Source organism: Chiloscyllium plagiosum, unplaced genomic scaffold (genome assembly GCF_037043375.1).
Source record: "Chiloscyllium plagiosum isolate Xiang-an unplaced genomic scaffold, Cpla_swu_hap1 HiC_scaffold_20, whole genome shotgun sequence".
NCBI lineage: Eukaryota > Metazoa > Chordata > Chondrichthyes > Orectolobiformes > Hemiscylliidae > Chiloscyllium > Chiloscyllium plagiosum.
This window is the reverse complement of record NW_028270158.1, coordinates 5,364,788-5,383,766: the sequence shown is the minus strand read 5'-3', so window position 1 is coordinate 5,383,766 and position 18,979 is coordinate 5,364,788. Positions and strand designations below refer to the sequence as shown.

General features: G+C 51.1%; 1 protein-coding gene across 3 annotated transcripts in view; it reads right to left on the bottom strand.

Moving 5' to 3' along the window:
- Positions 1–11,459, bottom strand: part of marf1 (meiosis regulator and mRNA stability factor 1) — a 55,047-nt gene extending 43,588 nt beyond the window's left edge. For 2 of the 3 annotated variants that reach the window (XM_087997607.1, XM_087997608.1), the window contains exons 1-4: positions 11,393–11,459; positions 4,879–5,095; positions 2,899–3,564; positions 926–1,097 (exon numbers count right to left, since the gene is read on the bottom strand). In XM_087997607.1, coding sequence (XP_087853733.1) covers positions 926–1,097; positions 2,899–3,564; positions 4,879–5,034 — 994 coding nt within the window. In that variant the 5' untranslated portion in view covers positions 5,035–5,095; positions 11,393–11,459. The remainder of the gene's footprint in view (positions 1–925; positions 1,098–2,898; positions 3,565–4,878; positions 5,096–11,392) is intronic. The other variant, XM_087997609.1, reaches the window with a different exon arrangement.
- Positions 11,460–18,979: the final 7,520 nt, after the last annotated feature.

Sequence of the window (18,979 nt, the reverse complement as noted above, 5' to 3'; positions counted from 1 at the left end):
AACAAAATTCAACAGAATGCGTTATTAATTGAAAAGCTTACTTGGATGGAACTAAAGGAATTCAAGGAAGTGAGTACATATTGAAAATTCAATACAAAATTATCAATAGTGAATAGCAAATGCCTAATCTTCCATAAGTTCTAACTTAGTCTGATTAGACATGATCATCATTCTCAATCAGTCTAGGGAAGAGCACAAACAGATTCTGAAAAATTGGCTGGGACAACACAGCCGAGAAAGCACACTTCTTGACTGCCACTCATGGACATTACAACAACAGGCCACACCATGGTCTTCTACAGCCCGTTCCCCTTATTGCTCAAAGTTTGCCTGTCACTGTGGAACTTAAGGTCCACTTTGATCCTGATCTGTGCTCTGCAAGCTGTGCACAGGCAAGCTATAACAGCCCTATGTATTTCACTGCTGGGGTAGGATGAGGGAATGAAAGAGAGGGTTGGGATCATGGGTGGAGAGACCAGTCACTGTTTTTCTTTCCTTTAATTCTCCCTAAAAATCATGTCCAGAGAATATTAAAATTGGTTGTGATGTGTCCTTCATATATGCATCACTGCTTACCCATGAAAAATCATCACTTAGCAATCTCATTGTTTTTAAGAGTTTGCTTTCCTTGATGTAACTTACAATTTAAGTGTTCTCCATCTGTGTGTTTTTTCCAGTTGTTCATTCAGCTTTGTAATTTTGGAGTGCTGATCACAAGGAATGTAGCAGAGTCTCACAAAAAACTGAATTCTTCCTCTGACTAGCCTTCCTAAGAAATACACCATTTTTTTGAGGAGACAGTGGTGGTTCTCAATGTAGAAAATAATGATTGATATTGAACTCCCTACTTTATTTTTAAAGCAAAAGTTGACCTTAATGGGAAACAGTAACAAAGCAGAAGCAAGGATAATACAGTCACACATACCAAACTTTGGTGGCTGGCGACCCAAGTTTCCTGTTGTTAACATTGATGTCTCTGCAGTTTGACCTTCTGTTTGAATACCATTGCACAATGACATGGGGACTGGAACAGACTGAGCAGGAGGAGCAATATGTGGCCAAATCTTTTTAACATCTATAGCAGGACGTCTGGGTGGCTGTAAATAGATTTAAGAAAGTAAACAAGGGCAACTCTTCAGATGGCACGCAAAGCAACCTACTGTTAAGACAAGTATATAAAATGATTATTCTTACAAACAGAACATCAAGCACACGTTAATTTTTATGTCATAGACAAAATAATGACTTTCTGCTTTTATAATCCCTGTAAAGTCAGTTGGTCAAACTTTCACAGAGAATTCAAGTTTGAATATCAACTGGAAACTTCTTGTTTGAAGTAGCAAACAATAATCAGAAATTATATCATTTTTATTTCCTCAATTTGTCCTGTCCTGTATTAAAATGCATTTTTTTTTTTAGTGTCACTACAAAATTTCATGAACATAGATTAATATTTAAGAGTATAGACCAGGGACGGAATTTTTGTTCCCAGGTCCCAATTTGTGGTGAGATGTGGTTAGGGAACTCACAAATGCTGGTGGCAGTACTTGTGAGGTGATTTTGGAAGGATTGCCAAGCTGATCACAGTGAACAGTTTCCAAAAGAGAAGAAACAATAGTCTCTAAAACGGTCACAGTGGGAAAATGTCTGATGTAATAAACATAAAAGAGCTGTTATAACTAATTTCAAACCACCAGCAACAGTCCTAAAAATTAATCTTTGAATTCCTACACTATGTGGCTTAAAGCAAAATCATTCTGGATTCCAATCTGCAATTTCTGCTCTCTAAAGTGCATATCTACTGACATCATAAGAAAGATAGGATCAAGCTCACAACATAACGACCCTTGCGTGGTTAAACAGCATGCTATTAATACTCAACTGGTTTAATTATTGGACATACGTCAGTAGAACCATAAACTGATGTCCATTTTAGAATAAAGGAGAATAACATAGGGTAAGAAGTGGGTGGAATAGGGTTTTACGTAATGCAGTATACACTTTGAAGAAGGTGAGAAAACAAATTCTCCACTTCAGTAGCTCAATGGTTAGCACTGCTACCTCAAAGTGCTGGGGACTTGGGTTCAATTCCATCCTCGACGACCATGTGGAGTTTGTACATTCTTCGCGTGTCTGTGTGCTCTGGTTTCCTCCCGCAGCCTGAAGATTAGGTGGACTGGAAATGTTAAATTGCCCATTGTGTTCAGGGTGTGCAGGTTAGGTGGATTTGCCATGGGAAATGTCGCATTACAGAGCTGGGGTGCATCTGGGTGAATGCTCATCTGAGGGTCTGTGTAGACCAGATGGGCCAAATAACCTGCTTCCAAACTGTAGGGATTGTATGGCTTTATAAAAAAGTAGTTCATTTTTACAATATTATGATTTTAATTATTAATATTTACAGATATACAAGGTTTGTGTTGTGATCCACACACAAAATGCAGACAGTGAATTTGTTCTATTAGAAGAACAAACGGTGTAAATACTTTCTCAGTTACAATTAAAGATGGAGAATGAAAGTTATGCAGAACAGCAAAAAAAAAGAAAATCAGAATTTTATTGGTATTGATGTTTTCTTTACGTAACAGCGTTATTGGTGTGACTACGCCAAGAGCTATTTGTGTGTCATTACTGTATATTTTTTTCACATTTTCAAGATCTAGTCTGCTGAATGTCATTACAACATAAAAACATCCATTACATATTGCATAAATAATTCATATGCTATAAAGATTAATACATCTCTTGTAAGGTGAACTATTTGCTCATGTGGAAACTTGCCAGCTTTTTAAAACTGAACTCAAGCTTCAAAGCTTAAGAACGTAAACTGTTTCTAAAAGTTTACTTATCATTTTAATGTTAAATGAAATAAAATGAAGTTAATGAAATTATACTAACCTTATTTAAACAATCATCACAACAATGTGAACCCTTCAGAAACATAGGTGCCATGTGTAACTGTAAAGAGTGAGTGCAAACACGTCTAGGTAGCTCAGCTTGACTCATACGATCTTCCAAGTGCCCACTAACCCCACCTGTGAGTTCCATGCAGGAAAAAAAACTGGATGCACTGTAGTTTTGTTGCAATGGAGTTTGATGCTGCTTGTGGACATTGCTATGGAAAGGTTGCAGCTGTTTGAAGAGATTTCCACAACAGGACAGGTGCTGGGATTGAGGTGGCTGAAGCTGACAACCAGAGACAGCATTCTCTAAATAGGGGCCAGCTAAACGGTCATTACTTACAGCCACTTTACAAGATTTGGATGAGTGGAAAGTAGGCCTTGAGCCTATCTGACATGTGACTGTTCCAGCATTTGTGTGTTCTAAAGCTCCACCGTTTACAGAGTGAATGCAACCACCACCATTGGAAGTGGGGGGGGAGCAAGAAGCCTCTTTGCCACAATGAGGACAGCAGCTTACTTTCATGCCAGTTGACTGCTGCTCATGAAAGGCCTGAATGTCAGAAGGTGGAGCACTTGCAATGAAAGTAGGAATAGCATGTTGGGAGGGAGGTGGAAAGTCCTTCAATTCTAACTTGGGTTTGTTGTTCTCCATGCAATTTTTCTAGGGAAAAAAAGACAAAATACTCAGGATTAGTAGGGAACCTTATGGTACATATAAACAAACATACAAATTAGGAGAAAAGCAGGCCATTCGGCTCTTTTAGCTTTCTCTGTCTTTCAGTATAATCATGGCTTATCTGTTTGTGTTTCAAAATCCTCTACCTTTGATTCCTCTACCTGACAAGAATCTATTTGCCTCCAGTTAAAAGTATTAATGGTCTTACTTTCACAATTATGAGGAAAAGAGTTCCAAAGTTGCAAAATCTTCTGAATTTTATTTTCTCACCTGTCCTAAAAGGGAGACCCCCTTTTTTAAACAGTGGTCCCGGGCTCTGGACTCATTGAAAATAGAAAAATCTTTTCTATGCCAAAATCATTGATGATCTTATGAACTTCACCCTCATTCTTCCGAACACCAGTGTAAATAAGCTAAACTTGTCCAACATTAGTACAGCATTAACGTTTATAATATCATGGAAATTATGTAGATATTCATTATAATGTGTCTTACTTTATAGATCCATATACAATGAAAAACATTAATCGATTCACCAATTAAAGTATTATGATGTAGAATATGTTCCCCCATTTCTAGCCACAGAAATATTACAGCTATGATGCCCCATCTGTAAGCAATCCCAAATTCTTGATTATTCACCCATACTGTGCAATCCTGATGATGTGGAATAATTACTTTCATCAAAATTATTAAACAAATCATCTCCTGTACACACATCTATCCTTGAATGGCAGTGCTGTTACTCAATAACTTGTACAAGAATATATTTTAATTAAAATACCAGTTTCAAATTTCAGTTATTGTACCAGCAAGTAGGTAATGCAATGCGACAATTTACACTGAAAATTTCTAACACAACAACTACCAGTATTATACAGAATTCAGCGACAACAACAAATAATTCAAGGTTTCCAACTGCTTTGAAATTGATTTGTTAGGGTGAAGGATTCAATTGTGTTTGTGAAAAAAGAAAATTTGTTACACGGTAATGAGCACTGTTGATAATGGACAATATCTCTTCTTACATGGAGGAGAACACTTACTATGACAAAACTTTGTTTATACCTCTGCCAATGTATTGTTTTTTAAAATTACGCGAATGAAATATGTTCAGTTTATGCAAAATTAAAATTAAGCTCTATATCTTTATTTTCTAGAAAAATTCAGTGAAACAAAATGAAATTGATAGTACTCCATTTTGCAGGATGCTATATTCCTATTAGAGGGGTCAAGTAATTGTATTAGCTGTTATAATTTATGGCACAATAGTAGATATAAGTTGCAAAGAGAATTTACCGTTTTGCTACTGGTTGGCAATATCTGTTCAACTGTTGAAAAGCAATTGGAGATTTTCCAGAGCCAAGGTTTTGAAACACTGCCATTGTCGTCTGGTTGATTCAGCCATCCAACAGGCTTACCACAGAAGGAATTCTCCTTTCTGTTTCCATCCATTATATAATCTTAGATACTTCCTCAGCATCCTCTCATCCGTCCTTCCTTTCATTCTTCCTTCCTGCACTTAAAAAAAAGCAAATTTTGTTGGAAGGAAATAAAGAAACAGCTTCACTAGGTTTCTAGCTTGCATTTGGCTTTCCCAAGCCTGCCCCAGTTTAAAACCTGCAACAGCAAGTCACCTTAATATTGACTAACCTTTTACATTAATATTACCATAAAGCAAGTTGCTCGCTGAACGCTACTTGACCTCACACAAAGGAGTTGTGGGACAAATCAGATTTTCTTCAATGCAGTCAATAATTTTAGGATATTCAGATGGTTCTGTCAACCAACAAGGCACAGCTTTTGATGTAGATGTGAAGTAGTAAATAAAATTAGTGAGATAACTAAACTTACTGGTGTGTATCTGTAAGGCTGTTGGATTTTTTTAAAAGCTGGACAGATTCAGGGTATAATTAATATTAGGTTTGAGAATCTGCAAAGCACCATACATGGTCTTTCTGTGAACTTTATTTGAAAGGTACAAGAAGGTCATATATTACTTAGCCTGAGATACCAGTAGTTTCCAACATGAATCAATTAAAACTCACATACACTGCAAATGCTTGTAGGACTAAAAGCACTAAAATTACAAGAATTGTAGTGCAGTGGTAATGAAACTACCACAGATCAGAAAGCTTGGATTCAAGTCCCACCTAATCCAGAGGTGTGTTACAACATGTTTGAATAGGTTGGTTAAAAATATACCTATATTAGCACTGCCACATTTGATCCCAGCTCAATCAAATCATTGGATGAAATTCTGTACAAGGCAAAAATAAAACTAACAAATATACCTCTGTCCAAAGGGCACTATTTCAAACAAACACACTCTTTGTCTCAGTTATCTCCGTAGTGACTGTAATGAGGTCAGCCAAGTGGACTTCACAGAACATGAGTTCCCTGATTGGGATTCTTAACCTGGTCAATTCAGGGAGCCCCGGCTGTCAGATATAAACAGGAGTGTGGATGACTCGGTGATGGGATACCCCAGCAAAAATAAATATAAACAGGAGCATCAGAGGTTCTGCTGACTCTGAGGGCCAGTTCTGAAGATGTTGGACCAGTGTCCAGTACTATGCACGTGCAGATGAAGGGTTACTTGGTGACAGGATGCCAATCTCTGTGAAGTTATTTCAATCTCATCACTGACCTCACATTTGGCAGTTAAGGTCTTATCAGACTAATATCTATGGATTCTTCGGTTTTAAATTTTTTAATGCTTTACTTGGAACTAAAGATTGCTTGAACTGAATACAAAATTGTATTTATTGCTAAACTTTATACACAAATTCATTACAGATATGTATTACAATGTATGCTGTGGCTACAATTATCATTGCCCGAAATGTCGATTTTCCTGCTCCTTGGATGCTGCCTGACCTGCTGTGCCTTTCCAGCACCACTCTGATCTAAACTATAATTATCAACCCTTACATAGATACCAGTAAGCAAAAGATTCAATTATTCAAACATATTTATCCCTGCTATCAGTAACAAGTAGATGTAACAAGATTGTTGGTTAACTTTCAAAATAATGCTCCAAACTTTTAATTAGCAGCGAATATGATGCATGTACAGGAATAAATTATATTGTACAAATAAAACTTCCACTGGGTAAAATTTAAATTTAAACCACATCAGCCGAGTGATCATTTGTCCAGACTATTCGATATCTATTTGTTCATATTATTTAATATTAATTTGCTTTTGAGGCAAATTAATGCAGCCGGGCAAGAGGTGGGAAGAATGAGATTTCATAGAAACATAAGAAAATATGTGGATGATATTATTAGGAGACACTTAATAAACCACAAGTTGTTTCACCAAAGTTGCAATTTAGGAAATAATGAGCATACAATGAAGGTTGAGTAAATTATTTCGACAGATCAGCTGAACCTCTGTATAGCCAAAATATCATATACATTTTCACTCACATCAATCAATTTGACGACACGGACAACAAATTATTAAGGTCTACTATATTGCAATATAAATTACAAAATGACTACCTATACAATAATCTTTGAAACTGATTGTCACTGATGCAGGGTGAACTTCATAGGCTGTGATATTTTATGATGAAACTGGGTCATACTACAGTAAATGGAAATCAAATAGCATTGTGCAGTTCTAATTCAGAATCCAATTTGTAATAAACTTGGAATTTGTTTCCAGTTGTATTACCATTAACTATGAAGAAATTTAAAAAGAAATTTGAAAAGAAAGCAGTTACTAAAATGCCAAATTATGTCTTCCTGTCCTCAATGTTTATAAGGTAGCCTCAAGATGTAATGGTATTTCAACAAAATTACATTCTTATCGATGTTCAAACTGGCTGGATCTGTTTTAATATCATATTTTATGTGGGACAATTAAGGATCAGGATCAGATATCAGAAATAAAATTGTAGGTTCAACTTCAGATTTCAACAATTCTCATGTCATATCATCAAAAGCCTCCTCTCCAAGTGAAATAGACCTCTGAAAGAGACAACCCCGGTAATTACAGACCAGTGAGTCTTATTTCGGTTGTGGGTAGTGTTGGAAAAGGTTATAAGAGATAGGATTTATAATCATCTAGAGTGGAATAAGTTGATTAAGGATAGTCAACACGGTTTGTGAAGGGTAGGTCGTGTCTCACAAACATTACTGCGTTCTTTGAGATAGTGACCGAACAGGTGAGTGACTGTAAAGTGGTGTGGTGTATATGATTTTCAGTAAGGCGTTTGATAAGGTTCCTCACGGCAGGCTCTTGTACAAAATACGGTGGCATAGGATTGTGAATGATTTAGCGGTTTGGATCAGAAATTGGCTAGCTGAAAGAAAACAGAGGGTGGTGGTTGATGGGAAATGTGCTTCGTGGAGTTCAGTTACTAGTGGTATACCAGAAGAATCTGTTTTGAGGCGGCTGGTGTTTGTCATTTTTATAAATGATCTAGATGAGGGCCTAGAAGGATGGGTTAGTAAATTTGTGGATGACACCAAGATCGGTGGAATTGTGGATAATGCTGAAGGATGTTGCAGGTTACAAAGGGACATAGATAAGCTGCAGAGCTGGCCTGAGAGATGGCAAATGGAGTTTAATGCGGAGAAATGTGAAGCGATTCACTTTAGAAGGAGCAACAGGAATAAAGAGTACCGGGCGAATGGTAAGATTCTTGGTAGCGTAGATGAGCAGAGAGATCTCAGTGTCCATGTATACAGATCCCTGAAAATTACCACCCGGGTTGAAAGGGTTGTTAAGAATTTAAGATTTTCCTGCTCCTAGGATGCTGCCTGACCAGCTGTGCTTTTCCAGCAACACAATAATCTAGGTTGTTAAGAAGGCATACAGTGTATTAGTTTGTATTGACAGAGGGATTGAGTTTCGAAGTCACGAAGTCATGCTGCAGCTGTACAAAACTCTGATGCAGCCAGACTTGGGAGTATTGTGTACAATTCTAGTCACCACATTATTGGAAGAATGTGGAAGCTTTGGAAAAGGTGCAGAGGAGATATGCCAGGTTTGGAGGGAAGGTCTTACAAGGAAAGGCTGAGGGACTTGAGGCTGTTTTTGTTACAGAGAAGAAGGTTGAGAGGTGACTTAATTGAGACATACAAGATAATCAGAGGGTGGACAGCGAGAGCCTTTTTCCTCGGATGGTGATGGCTAACATGAGGGGACATTACTTTAAGCGAGTTTTGAGAAGATTTGTAGCTCAGGTTGAGGTTCTGGATGTAGGTTTGCTTGCTGAGCTGGAAGGTTCATTTCTAGCTGTTTCGTAACCCCACTAGGTAACATCTTCAGTAGGCCTCAGGCAAAGCACTGCTGGTAAGTCCTGCTTTCTATTTATATGTTTGGGTTTCTTTGGGTTGGTGATGTCATTTCCTGTGTGAAGTCACTTCCTGTTCTTTTTCTCAGAAGGTGGTAGATGGGGTCTAACTTGATGTGTTTGTTGATAGAGTTCCAGTTGGAATGCCATGCTCCAGGAATTCTCGTTCCTGTCTTGGTTTGGCTTGTCCTAGGATGGATGTGTTGTCCCAGTCGAAGTGGTGTCCTTCCTCATCTGTATGTAAGGATACTAGTGAGAGAGGGTCATGTCTTTTTGTGGCTAGTTGGTGTTCATGTATCCTGGTGGCTAGTTTTCTGCCTGTTTGTCCAATGTATTGTCTGTTACAGTCCTTGCACGGTATTTTGTAAATGACATTAGTTTTGCTTGTTGTCTGTATAGGGTCTGTCAAATTCATTAGCTGCTGTTTCGGTGTGTTAGTGAGTTTGTGGACTACCATGATGCCAAGGGGTCACGTTCGCTAACCTCCACTCTTCCGGCACCTCACCTGTGACTATCGTTGATACAAATATCTCAGCAAGAGGCCCAGCAATCACTTCCCTAGCTTCCCACAGAGTTCTAGGGTATACCTGATCAGGTCCTGGGGATTTATCCACTTTAATGTGTTTCAAGACATCCAGCACTTTCTGCTCTGTAATATGGTCATTTTTCATGATGTCACTATCTGTTTCCCTACATTCGACATCTTCCATGTCCTTTCCCACAGTAAATACTGATGCAAAATAGTCATCTAGTGCGTGCCCCATCTCCTGCGGCTCCACAAAAAGGCCACCTTGCTGATCTTTGAGGGGCCCAATTCTCTCCCTAGTTACCCTTTTGTCCTTAATGTATTTGTAGAAACCCTCTGGATTCTCCTTAACTCTATTTGCCAAAGCTATCTCATGTCCCCTTTTTCCCTCCTGATTTCTCTCTTAAGTATACTCCTACTGCCTTTATACTTTTCTAAGGATTCACTCGATCTCTCCTGTCTATACTGACATATGCTTCCTTCTTTTTCTGAACCAAAATTTCAATTTCTCTAGTCACCCAGCATTTCCTATACCTACCAGTTTTTCATTTCAACCTAAAAGGAATATACTTTCTGTGGACTCTCGTTATCTCATTTCTGAAGGCTTCCCATTTTCCAGCCCTCCCTTTACCTGCGAACATCTGCACCCAATCAGTTTTTGAAAGTTCTTGCCTGATACCGTCAAAATTGGTCCTCCTCCAATTTAGAACTTCAGATCTGGTCTTTTAGATCTGGTCTATCCCTTTCCATCACCATTTTAAAACTAATAGAATTATGATCGCTGGCCCCAAAGTGCTTCCCCACTGACACCCACTGAGTATTACTACTCAGTCACCTGCCCTGCCTTATTTCCCAAGAGTAAGTCAAGTTTTGTACTTTCTCTAGTTGGTACATCCACATACTGAATCAGAAAATTTCTTGTACACATTTAACAAATTCCTCTCCATCTAAACACTTGGAATATCGCTTACAGTTGCGGTCACCACAGTACCAGAAGAATGTGGATACTTTGGAGAGGGTACAGAAAAGGTTTACCAGGATGTCACTGGTATGGGGGAATTTTAGCTATGAAGGAAGGTTGAAAGGAAAGTCTTTGGCCATTATTCATTGATAAGCCTTGACACTGGTGCTGACTAGCTATGCAACCACATAACACAGGACCAACAAGCCTGATCCTGTCTTGATCAGAGTCCCACATGCAGCACAGATCACCAAGCAATGATCAGAAGATGCAACCTAATCAATTTTCCTTCTGTAATACAAGGAAAATCCACAAATTCAACAAAGATTTTTGATCAAACCCAGAAGGTTCTCAATCTGTGGCCTGGCATTCAGTGGTTGATAGATCGAAGACACCTATGAAAAACCACTGACTCCTTTGGTAAGTGATTACGGTGAATATAAATCAGTGATGATCCTCAATAAACGATACATGTAAAGGGTATGACTATGGGGAATGGGTCTGGGTGGGATACTCTTTGGAGGGTTGGTGGGGACCTGTTGGGCCAAATGGCCTGTTTGCACACTATGGGGAATTCTACGAAAATGCAGGATTTTAACACACCCAGAGAGAAAGCAAATCCCTTTAACAAGGAGGGCAGAAAGGAGGTGTAGCTGGCCAATATTTGCTGCTGGGAGAGAGTACACCTCAGCCAATGAAAGAAAGGTGTCGTTTGAAAATAAACAACATGATTTCGGTGGGTGAAATAAACAAAGCAACATGGAGCGGTGATCCACAACAATCCCTGTGGGCGTGGGCAACCCTGAAACCTTCAGCAATAGGACAAAGCTGCCTTATTAAAGTTAAATACCGGGGACAGTGGGTTTTAAAATGCACCTTCACCGACGACAAGCGAAAGCAAAACCTTTGACGCAGAAACATTTTGTTAACTCCCCCTCTACAACCCCCCCAATCCTGGGGAAGGGTCCCGTCACTGTGGTAAAGATTCTCCCGCTGAGGGGGGGGGGTTCATTACCTGCCTCAGCCGCCGGACATCCCCCTCCTCTCGGCGCTCTCCGTCCCGCGACCGCCGCCACCGCCTCCCAACCGTCTGCCGCAAAGCGGAACGACTGTCGCAAAGACAGACGCGGGGGTTTCCCAGTCTGAGTCTCAGGGGCCCAGGGGGACGGTTGTTGCGAGCGCGAGACCGGGAGCGAACAGCCTCGTCCACCCTCCACCCCCGGACCGAGACTGGGGAGAGGGGGTGACGGGGGGAAGAGCGGGTGGGGAGGGGGTGACGGGGAGAGGGGGGTGACGGGGGGGAAGAGCGGGTGGGGAGGGGGTGACGGGGGGGAAGAGCGGGTGGGGAGGGGGTGACGGGGGGGAAGAGCGGGTGGGGAGGGGGTGACGGGGGGGAAGAGCGGGTGACGGGGAGAGGGGGGGTGGGGAGGGGGTGACGGGGAGAGGGGGGGGTGGGGAGGGGGTGACGGGGAGAGGGGGGGTGGGGAGGGGGTGACGGGGAGAGGGGGGGTGGGGAGGGGGTGACGGGGAGAGGGGGGGTGGGGAGGGGGTGACGGGGAGGGGGGGGTGGGGAGGGGGTGACGGGGAGAGGGGGGGAAGAGGGGGTGGGGAGAGGGGGGGTGGGGGAGGGGGGTGACGGGGAGGGGGTGACGGGGAGAGGGGGGGTGGGGAGGGGGTGACGGGGAGAGGGGGGGGTGGGGAGGGGGTGACGGGGAGAGGGGGGGGTGGGGAGGGGGTGACGGGAGAGGGGGGAGGGGGTGACGGGGAGAGGGGGGGGAAAGAGGGGGAGGGGGGTGACGGGGAGAGGGGGGGGAAAGAGGGGGTGGGGAGGGGGTGACGGGGAGAGGGGGGGAAAGAGGGGGTGGGGAGGGGGAGAGGGGGGGAAAGAGGGGGTGGGGGGAGGGGGTGACGGGGAGAGGGGGGGAAAGAGGGGGTGACGGGGAGAGGGGGGGAAGGAGGGGTGGGGAGGGGGTGACGGGGAGAGGGGGGGGAAAGAGGGGGTGACGGGGAGAGGGGGGGCAAAGAGGGGGTGGGGAGGGGGTGACGGGGAGAGGGGGGGAAAGAGGGGGTGGGGAGGGGGTGGGGGGGAAGAGGGGGGGGACGGGGAGAGGGGGGGAAGAGGGGGTGTGGGGAAGAGAAAGTGGGGAGGGGTGACGGGGAGAGGGGGGGGAAAGAGGGGGGGGGGAGGGGGTGACGGGGAGAGGGGGGGAAAGAGGGGGTGGGGAGGGGGGTGACGGGGAGAGGGGGGGGAAAGAGGGGGTGGGGAGGGGGTGACGGGGAGAGGGGGGGGAAAGAGGGGGTGGGGAGGGGGTGACGGGAGAGGGGGGGGAAAGAGGGGGTGGGAGGGGGTGACGGGGAGAGGGGGGGAAAGAGGGGGTGGGGAGGGGGTGACGGGGAGAGGGGGGGAAAGAGGGGGTGGGGGAGGGTGACGGGGAGAGGGGGGGGAAAGAGGGGGTGGGGAGGGGGTGACGGGAGAGGGGGGGGGAAAGAGGGGGTGGGGAGGGGGTGACGGGGAGAGGGGGGGGAAAGAGGGGGTGGGGAGGGGGGTGACGGGGAGAGGGGGGGAAAGAGGGGGTGGGGAGGGGGTGACGGGGAGAGGGGGGGAAAGAGGGGTGGGGAGGGGGTGACGGGGAGAGGGGGGGAAAGAGGGGTGGGGAGGGGGTGGGGGGGAAGAGGGGGGTGACGGGGAGAGGGGGGAAGAGGGGGTGGGGGGGGAAGAGAAAGTGGGGAGGGTGTGACGGGGAGAGGGGGGGGAAGAGGGGGTGGGGGGGGGGAAAGGGGGTGGGGGGGGTGACGGGGAGAGGGGGGGGAAGAGGGGGTGGGGAGGGGGTGACGGGGAGAGGGGGGGGAAGAGGGTGGTGGGGAGGGGGTGACGGGGAGAGGGGGGGGGAAGAGGGGGTGGGGGAGGGGGTGACGGGGAGGGGGGGGGAAGAGGGGGTGGGGAGGGGGGTGACGGGGAGAGGGGGGGGGAAGAGGGGGTGACGGGGAGAGGGGGGGGGAAGAGGGGGTGACCGGGAGGGCGCTGGGGAGAGGGGGTGACAGGGAGAGGGGGGTGGTGGGGAGAGGGGGTGACGGGGAGAGGGGGTGACGGGGAGAGGGGGTGGGGGAGGGGGGGAGAGGGGGTGACGGGGAGAGGGGGGAGAGGGGGGTGACGGGGAGAGGGGGGGAGAGGGGGTGACGGGGGGGGGGAGAGGGGGAGAGGGGGTGACGGGGGGGGGAGAGGGGGGTGACGGGGAGAGGGGGGTGACGGGGGGGGGGGGGGGGAGAGGGGGTGACGGGGAGAGGGGTGACGGGGGGGGGAGAGGGGGTGACGGGGAGAGGGGGGGTGACGGGGGGGGGGGGAGAGGGGGTGGGGGTGGGAGAGGGGGGTGACGGGGGAGAGGGGGTGGGGGTGGGAGAGGGGGTGACGGGGAGAGGGGGTGGGGGTGGAGGAGAGGGGGTGACGGGAGGGGGGAAGAGGGGGTGACGGGGAGAGGGGGGTGACGGGGGGGGGGGAGAGGGGGTGACGGGGAGAGGGGGTGACGGAGAGAGGGGGAAGAGGGGGTGACGGGGGGGGGGGAAGAGGGGGGTGACGGGGAGAGGGGGTGACGGGGAGAGGGGGTGACGGGGAGTGGGGGGGGGTGACGGGGAGAGGGGGTGACGGGGAGAGGGGGTGGGGGTGACGGGGAGGGGGGGGTGACGGGGAGGGGGAAGAGGGGGTGACGGGGAGAGGGGGGTGACGGAGAGAGGGGAAGAGGGGGTGACGGGGAGGGGGGAGAGGGAGTGACGGGGGGGGAGAGGGGGTGACGGGGGAGGGGGGGAGACGGGGAGAGGGGGTGGGGGAGAGGGGGTGACGGGGAGAGGGGGGTGATGGGGGGGGGGAAGAGGGGATGACGGGGGGGGGAGAGGGATGACGGGGGGTGGAGAGAGGGGATGACGGGGGGTGGAGAGAGGGGATGACGGGGGGTGGAGAGAGGGGATGACGGGGGTGGAGGAGAGGGAATGACGGGGGGGGGAGAGAGGGAATGACGGGGGGGGGAGAGAGGGATGACGGGAGTGGGGGGGAGAGAGGGGATGACAGGAGAGAGAGAGGGGATGACGGTGGGGGGTTAGAGAGAGGGAGGGATGACGGGGGGGGAGAGAGGGGATGACGGGGGGGGAGAGAGGGGATAACGGGGGGGTTAGAGAGAGGGGATAACGGGGGGTTAGAGAGAGGGGGATAACGGGGGGTTAGAGAGAGGGAGAGGGGGATGATGCAGGGGGAGCGAGGGGGATGATGGAGGAGGGGAGAGAGCGGATGACGGGGGTGAGAGGGGGGATGATGGGGGGTGAGAGGGGGGATGATGGGGGGGAGAGAGAGGATGACTGGGGGGAGAGAGAGAGAGGATGGATGGGGGGTGAGAGAGGGGATGATGGGGGGTAGAGAGGGGATGATGGGGGTGAGAGAGGGGATGACGGGGTGAGAGAGGGGATGACGGGGGTGAGAGAGGAGGGGTTGACGAAGGGTGAGAGAGAGGGGTGACGGGGGGGGGGGAGAGAGAGGGGTTGACGGGGGGGAGAGAGAGGGGGGATGATGGTGGGGGGAGAGAGGGGGATGACGGCGGGGGAGAGAGGGGGATGACGGCGGGGGGGAGAGGGGGGATGACGGCGGGGGGGGAGAGGGGGGGATGACGGCAGGGGGGGAGGAGGGGATGACGGGGGGGGAAGAGTTGGGGTTGGAGAGGGGGATTGGGGGTAGAGGGGATGACGGGGGTGGGAGAGAGAGGGGGGATGACGGGGGGAGAGAGGGGATTGGGGGTAGAGAGGGGATTGGGGGTGGAGAGGGGATTGGGGGTGGAGAGGGGATTGGGGGGTGGAGAGGGGATGGGGGGGAGAGGTGATGGGGGGGGGGAGAGAAGGGATGGGGGGGGAGAGAAGGGATGGGGGGGGGAGAGAAGGGATGGGGGGGGGGAGAGAAGGGAGTGGGGGGGGGAGAGAAGGGATGGGGGGGGGAGAGAAGGGATGGGGGGGAGAGAAGGATGGGGGGGAGAGAAGGGATGGGGGGGAGAGAAGGGATGGGGGAAGAGAGAAGGGATGGGGGGAAGAGAGAAGGGATGGGGGAGAGAGAGGGGATGACGGGGGGAGAGAAGGGATGGGGGGAGAGAAGGGATGGGGGGGAGAGAGAGGGGATGACGGGAGGAGAAGGGATGGGGGGGAGAGAGAGGGGATGACGGGGGGAGAGAAGGGATGGGGGGAGAGAGAAGGGATGGGGGGAGAGAGAGGGGATGACGGGGAGGAGAAGGGATGGGGGGGAGAGAGAGGGATGACGGGGAGGAGAAGGGATGGGGGGAGGAGAAGGGATGGGGGGGGAGAGAGAGGGGATGACGGGGAGGGAGAAGGGATGGGGGGGAGAGAGAGGGGATGACGGGGAGGGAGAAGGGATGGGGAGAGAGAGGGGATGGCGGGGAGAGAGAGGGGATGGGGGGAGAGAGAGGGGATGACGGGGGGAGAGGGGATGACCGGCGGGGGGGGGGGGGGGGGGGGGGGCGAAGAGAGAGGGGATGGGGAGAGAGAGAGGGGATGGGGAGAGAGAGAGGGGATGGGGAGAGAGAGAGGGGATGGGGAGAGAGAGAGGGGATGGGAGAGAGAGAGGGGATGGGGAGGGGGGGATGACGGGAGGGGGGAGAGAGAGGGGATGACGGGGGTTAGAGAGAGGGGATGACGGGGGAGAGGGATGATGGGGCGACAGAGAGGATTACAGGGGGATTAGTGAGAGGGGATGACGGGGGGTTTGAGAGAGGGATGATGGGAGGGTTTGAGAGAGGGGATGATGGGGGGGTCTGAGAGAGGGGATGATGGTTAGAGAGAGGGTATGACGGGGGGGAGAGAGAGGGGATGACGTGGAGGTGAGAGAGAGGGGATGACGGGGGGGTGAGAGAGAGGGGATGACGGGGGGGTGAGAGAGAGGGGATGACGGGGGGGTGAGAGAGAGGGGATGACGGGGGGGTGAGAGAGAGGGGATGACGGGGGGGTGAGAGAGAGGGGATGACGGGGGGGGTGAGAGAGAGGGGATGACGGGGGTGGTGAGAGAGAGGGGATGACGGGGGGTTGAGAGAGAGTGGATGACGGGGGGGTGAGAGAGGGGATGACGGGGGAGAGAGAGGGGATGGGGGGAGAGAGAGGGGATGGGGGGAGAGAGAGGGGATGACGAGGGAGAGAGAGGGGATGGGGGGAGAGAGAGGGGATGACGGGGGAGAGAGAGGGGATGGGGGAGAGAGAGGGGATGACGGGGGAGAGAGAGGGGATGGGGGGAGAGAGAGGGGATGACGGGGGAGAGAGAGGGGATGACGGGGGAGAGAGAGGGGATGACGGGGGGGTGAGAGAGAGGGGATGGAGCGGAGAGAGAGGGGATGGGGGGAGAGAGAGGGGATGACGGGGTAGAGAGGGGATGACCGGGGCGGGGGAGAGGGGATGACCCGGGGGGGGAGAGAGAGGGAATGGGGGGGTTGATAGGGGATGACGGGGGTCAGAGAGATGGTGGGGGGGTAGAGGGGATGGGGAGGGAGAGAGGGGATGGGGAGGGAGAGGGGGGATGGGGAGGGAGAGGGGGGATGGGGAGGGAGAGCGAGAGAGGGGATGACGGGAGGGGAGAGAGAGGGGATGACGGGGTGTTAGAGAGGGGATGACGGGGAGAGAGGGGATGATGGGGCGACAGAGAGGATTACAGGGGGATTAGAGAGAGGGGATGACGGGGGGTTTGAGAGAGGGATGACGGGGGGTTTGAGAGGGATGACGGGGGGTTTGAGAGAGGGGATGATGGTTAGAGAGAGGGGATGACGGGGGGGAGAGAGGGTGAGGGGATGATGGAGAGGGGGTGACAAGGGGAGGGGGGAGAGAGAGGGGATGACGGGGGGGGGAGAGAGAGGGGATGACAGGAGTGAGAGAGGGGATGACAGGAGTGAGAGAGGGGGGATGTTGGGGGAGGGGAAAGAGAGGGGATGATGGGGGTGAGAGAGGGGGGATGATGGAGGGGAGAGAGAGGGGATGACGGGGGGGTGAGAGAGAGGGGATGACGGGGGGGTGAGAGAGAGGGGATGATGGGGGGGTGAGAGAGAGGGGATGACGGGGGGGTGAGAGAGAGGGGATGACGGGGGGGTGAGAGAGAGGGGATGACGGGGGGGGTGAGAGAGAGGGGATGACGGGGGGGTGAGAGAGAGGGGATGACGGGGGGGTGAGAGAGAGGGGATGACGGGGGGGGTGAGAGGTGATGACGGGGGGGTGAGAGAGAGGCGATGACGGGGGGGTGAGAGAGAGGGGATGACGGGGAGGAGAGAGAGAGGGGATGACGGGGGGGTGAGAGAGAGGGGATGACGGGGGGGGTGAGAGAGAGGGGATGACGGGGGGGTGAGAGAGAGGGGATGACGGGGGGGTGAGAGAGAGGGGATGACGGGGAGGTGAGAGAGAGGGGATGACGGGGAGGAGAGAGAGAGGGGATGACGGGGAGGAGAGAGAGAGGCGATGACGGGGGGGTGAGAGAGAGGGGATGACGGGGAGGAGAGAGAGGGGATGACGGGGAGGAGAGAGAGAGGCGATGACGGGGGGGTGAGAGAGAGGGGATGACGGGGAGGAGAGAGGGGATGACGGGGAGGAGAGAGAGAGGGGATGACGGGGAGGAGAGAGAGAGGGGATGACAGGGAGGAGAGAGAGAGGGGATGACAGGGAGGAGAGAGAGAGGGGATGACGGGGAGGAGAGAGAGAGGGGATGACGGGGAGGAGAGAGAGAGGGGATGACGGGGAGGAGAGAGGGGATGACGGGGAGGAGAGAGAGAGGGGATGACGGGGAGGAGAGAGAGAGGGGATGACAGGGAGGAGAGAGAGAGGGGATGACAGGGAGGAGAGAGAGAGGGGATGACGGGGAGGAGAGAGAGGGGATGACGGGGGGAGGAGTGAGAGGGGATGACGGGGGGAGGAGTGAGAGGGGATGACGGGGGGAGGAGAGAGAGGGGATGACGGGGGGAGAGAGGGGATGACGGGGAGTCGAGTGGGTGACTGGGGGAGTGAGGGGATAACGGGGAGAGAGGGGATGACGGGGGGGGGAGAGGGGATGGAGTGGAGAGGGAGGATGACGGGGGGGGAAGAGGGGATGATGAGTGTGGGAGAGAGAGCGGGGATGACGGGAGTGTGGGAGAGAGAATGGGGATGACAGGAGTCTGGGAGGGAGAGAGCGGATGACGGGAGGGGAGAGAGAGAGAGGGGATGACGGGAGGGAGAGAGAGAGAGCGGATGACGGGAGGGGGGGAGAGAGAGGGGATGACGGGGGGTGGTTAGAGAGAGGGGATGACGGGGGGTTAGAGAGAGGGGATAACAGGGGGTTAGAGAGAGGGGATAACGGGGGTTGAGGGAGAGGGGATGATGGGGGAGGGGAGAGAGCGGATGACGGGGGTGAGAGAGGGGGGATGACGGGGGTGAGAGAGGGGGGATGATGGGGGGAGAGAGAGGATGACTGGGGGAGAGAGAGAGAGGATGACTGGGGGAGAGAGAGAGAGAGGATGACTGGGGGAGAGAGAGAGGATGACTGGGGGGGAGAGAGAGAGGATGACTGGGGGGGAGAGAGAGAGAGGATGACTGGGGGAGAGAGAGAGGA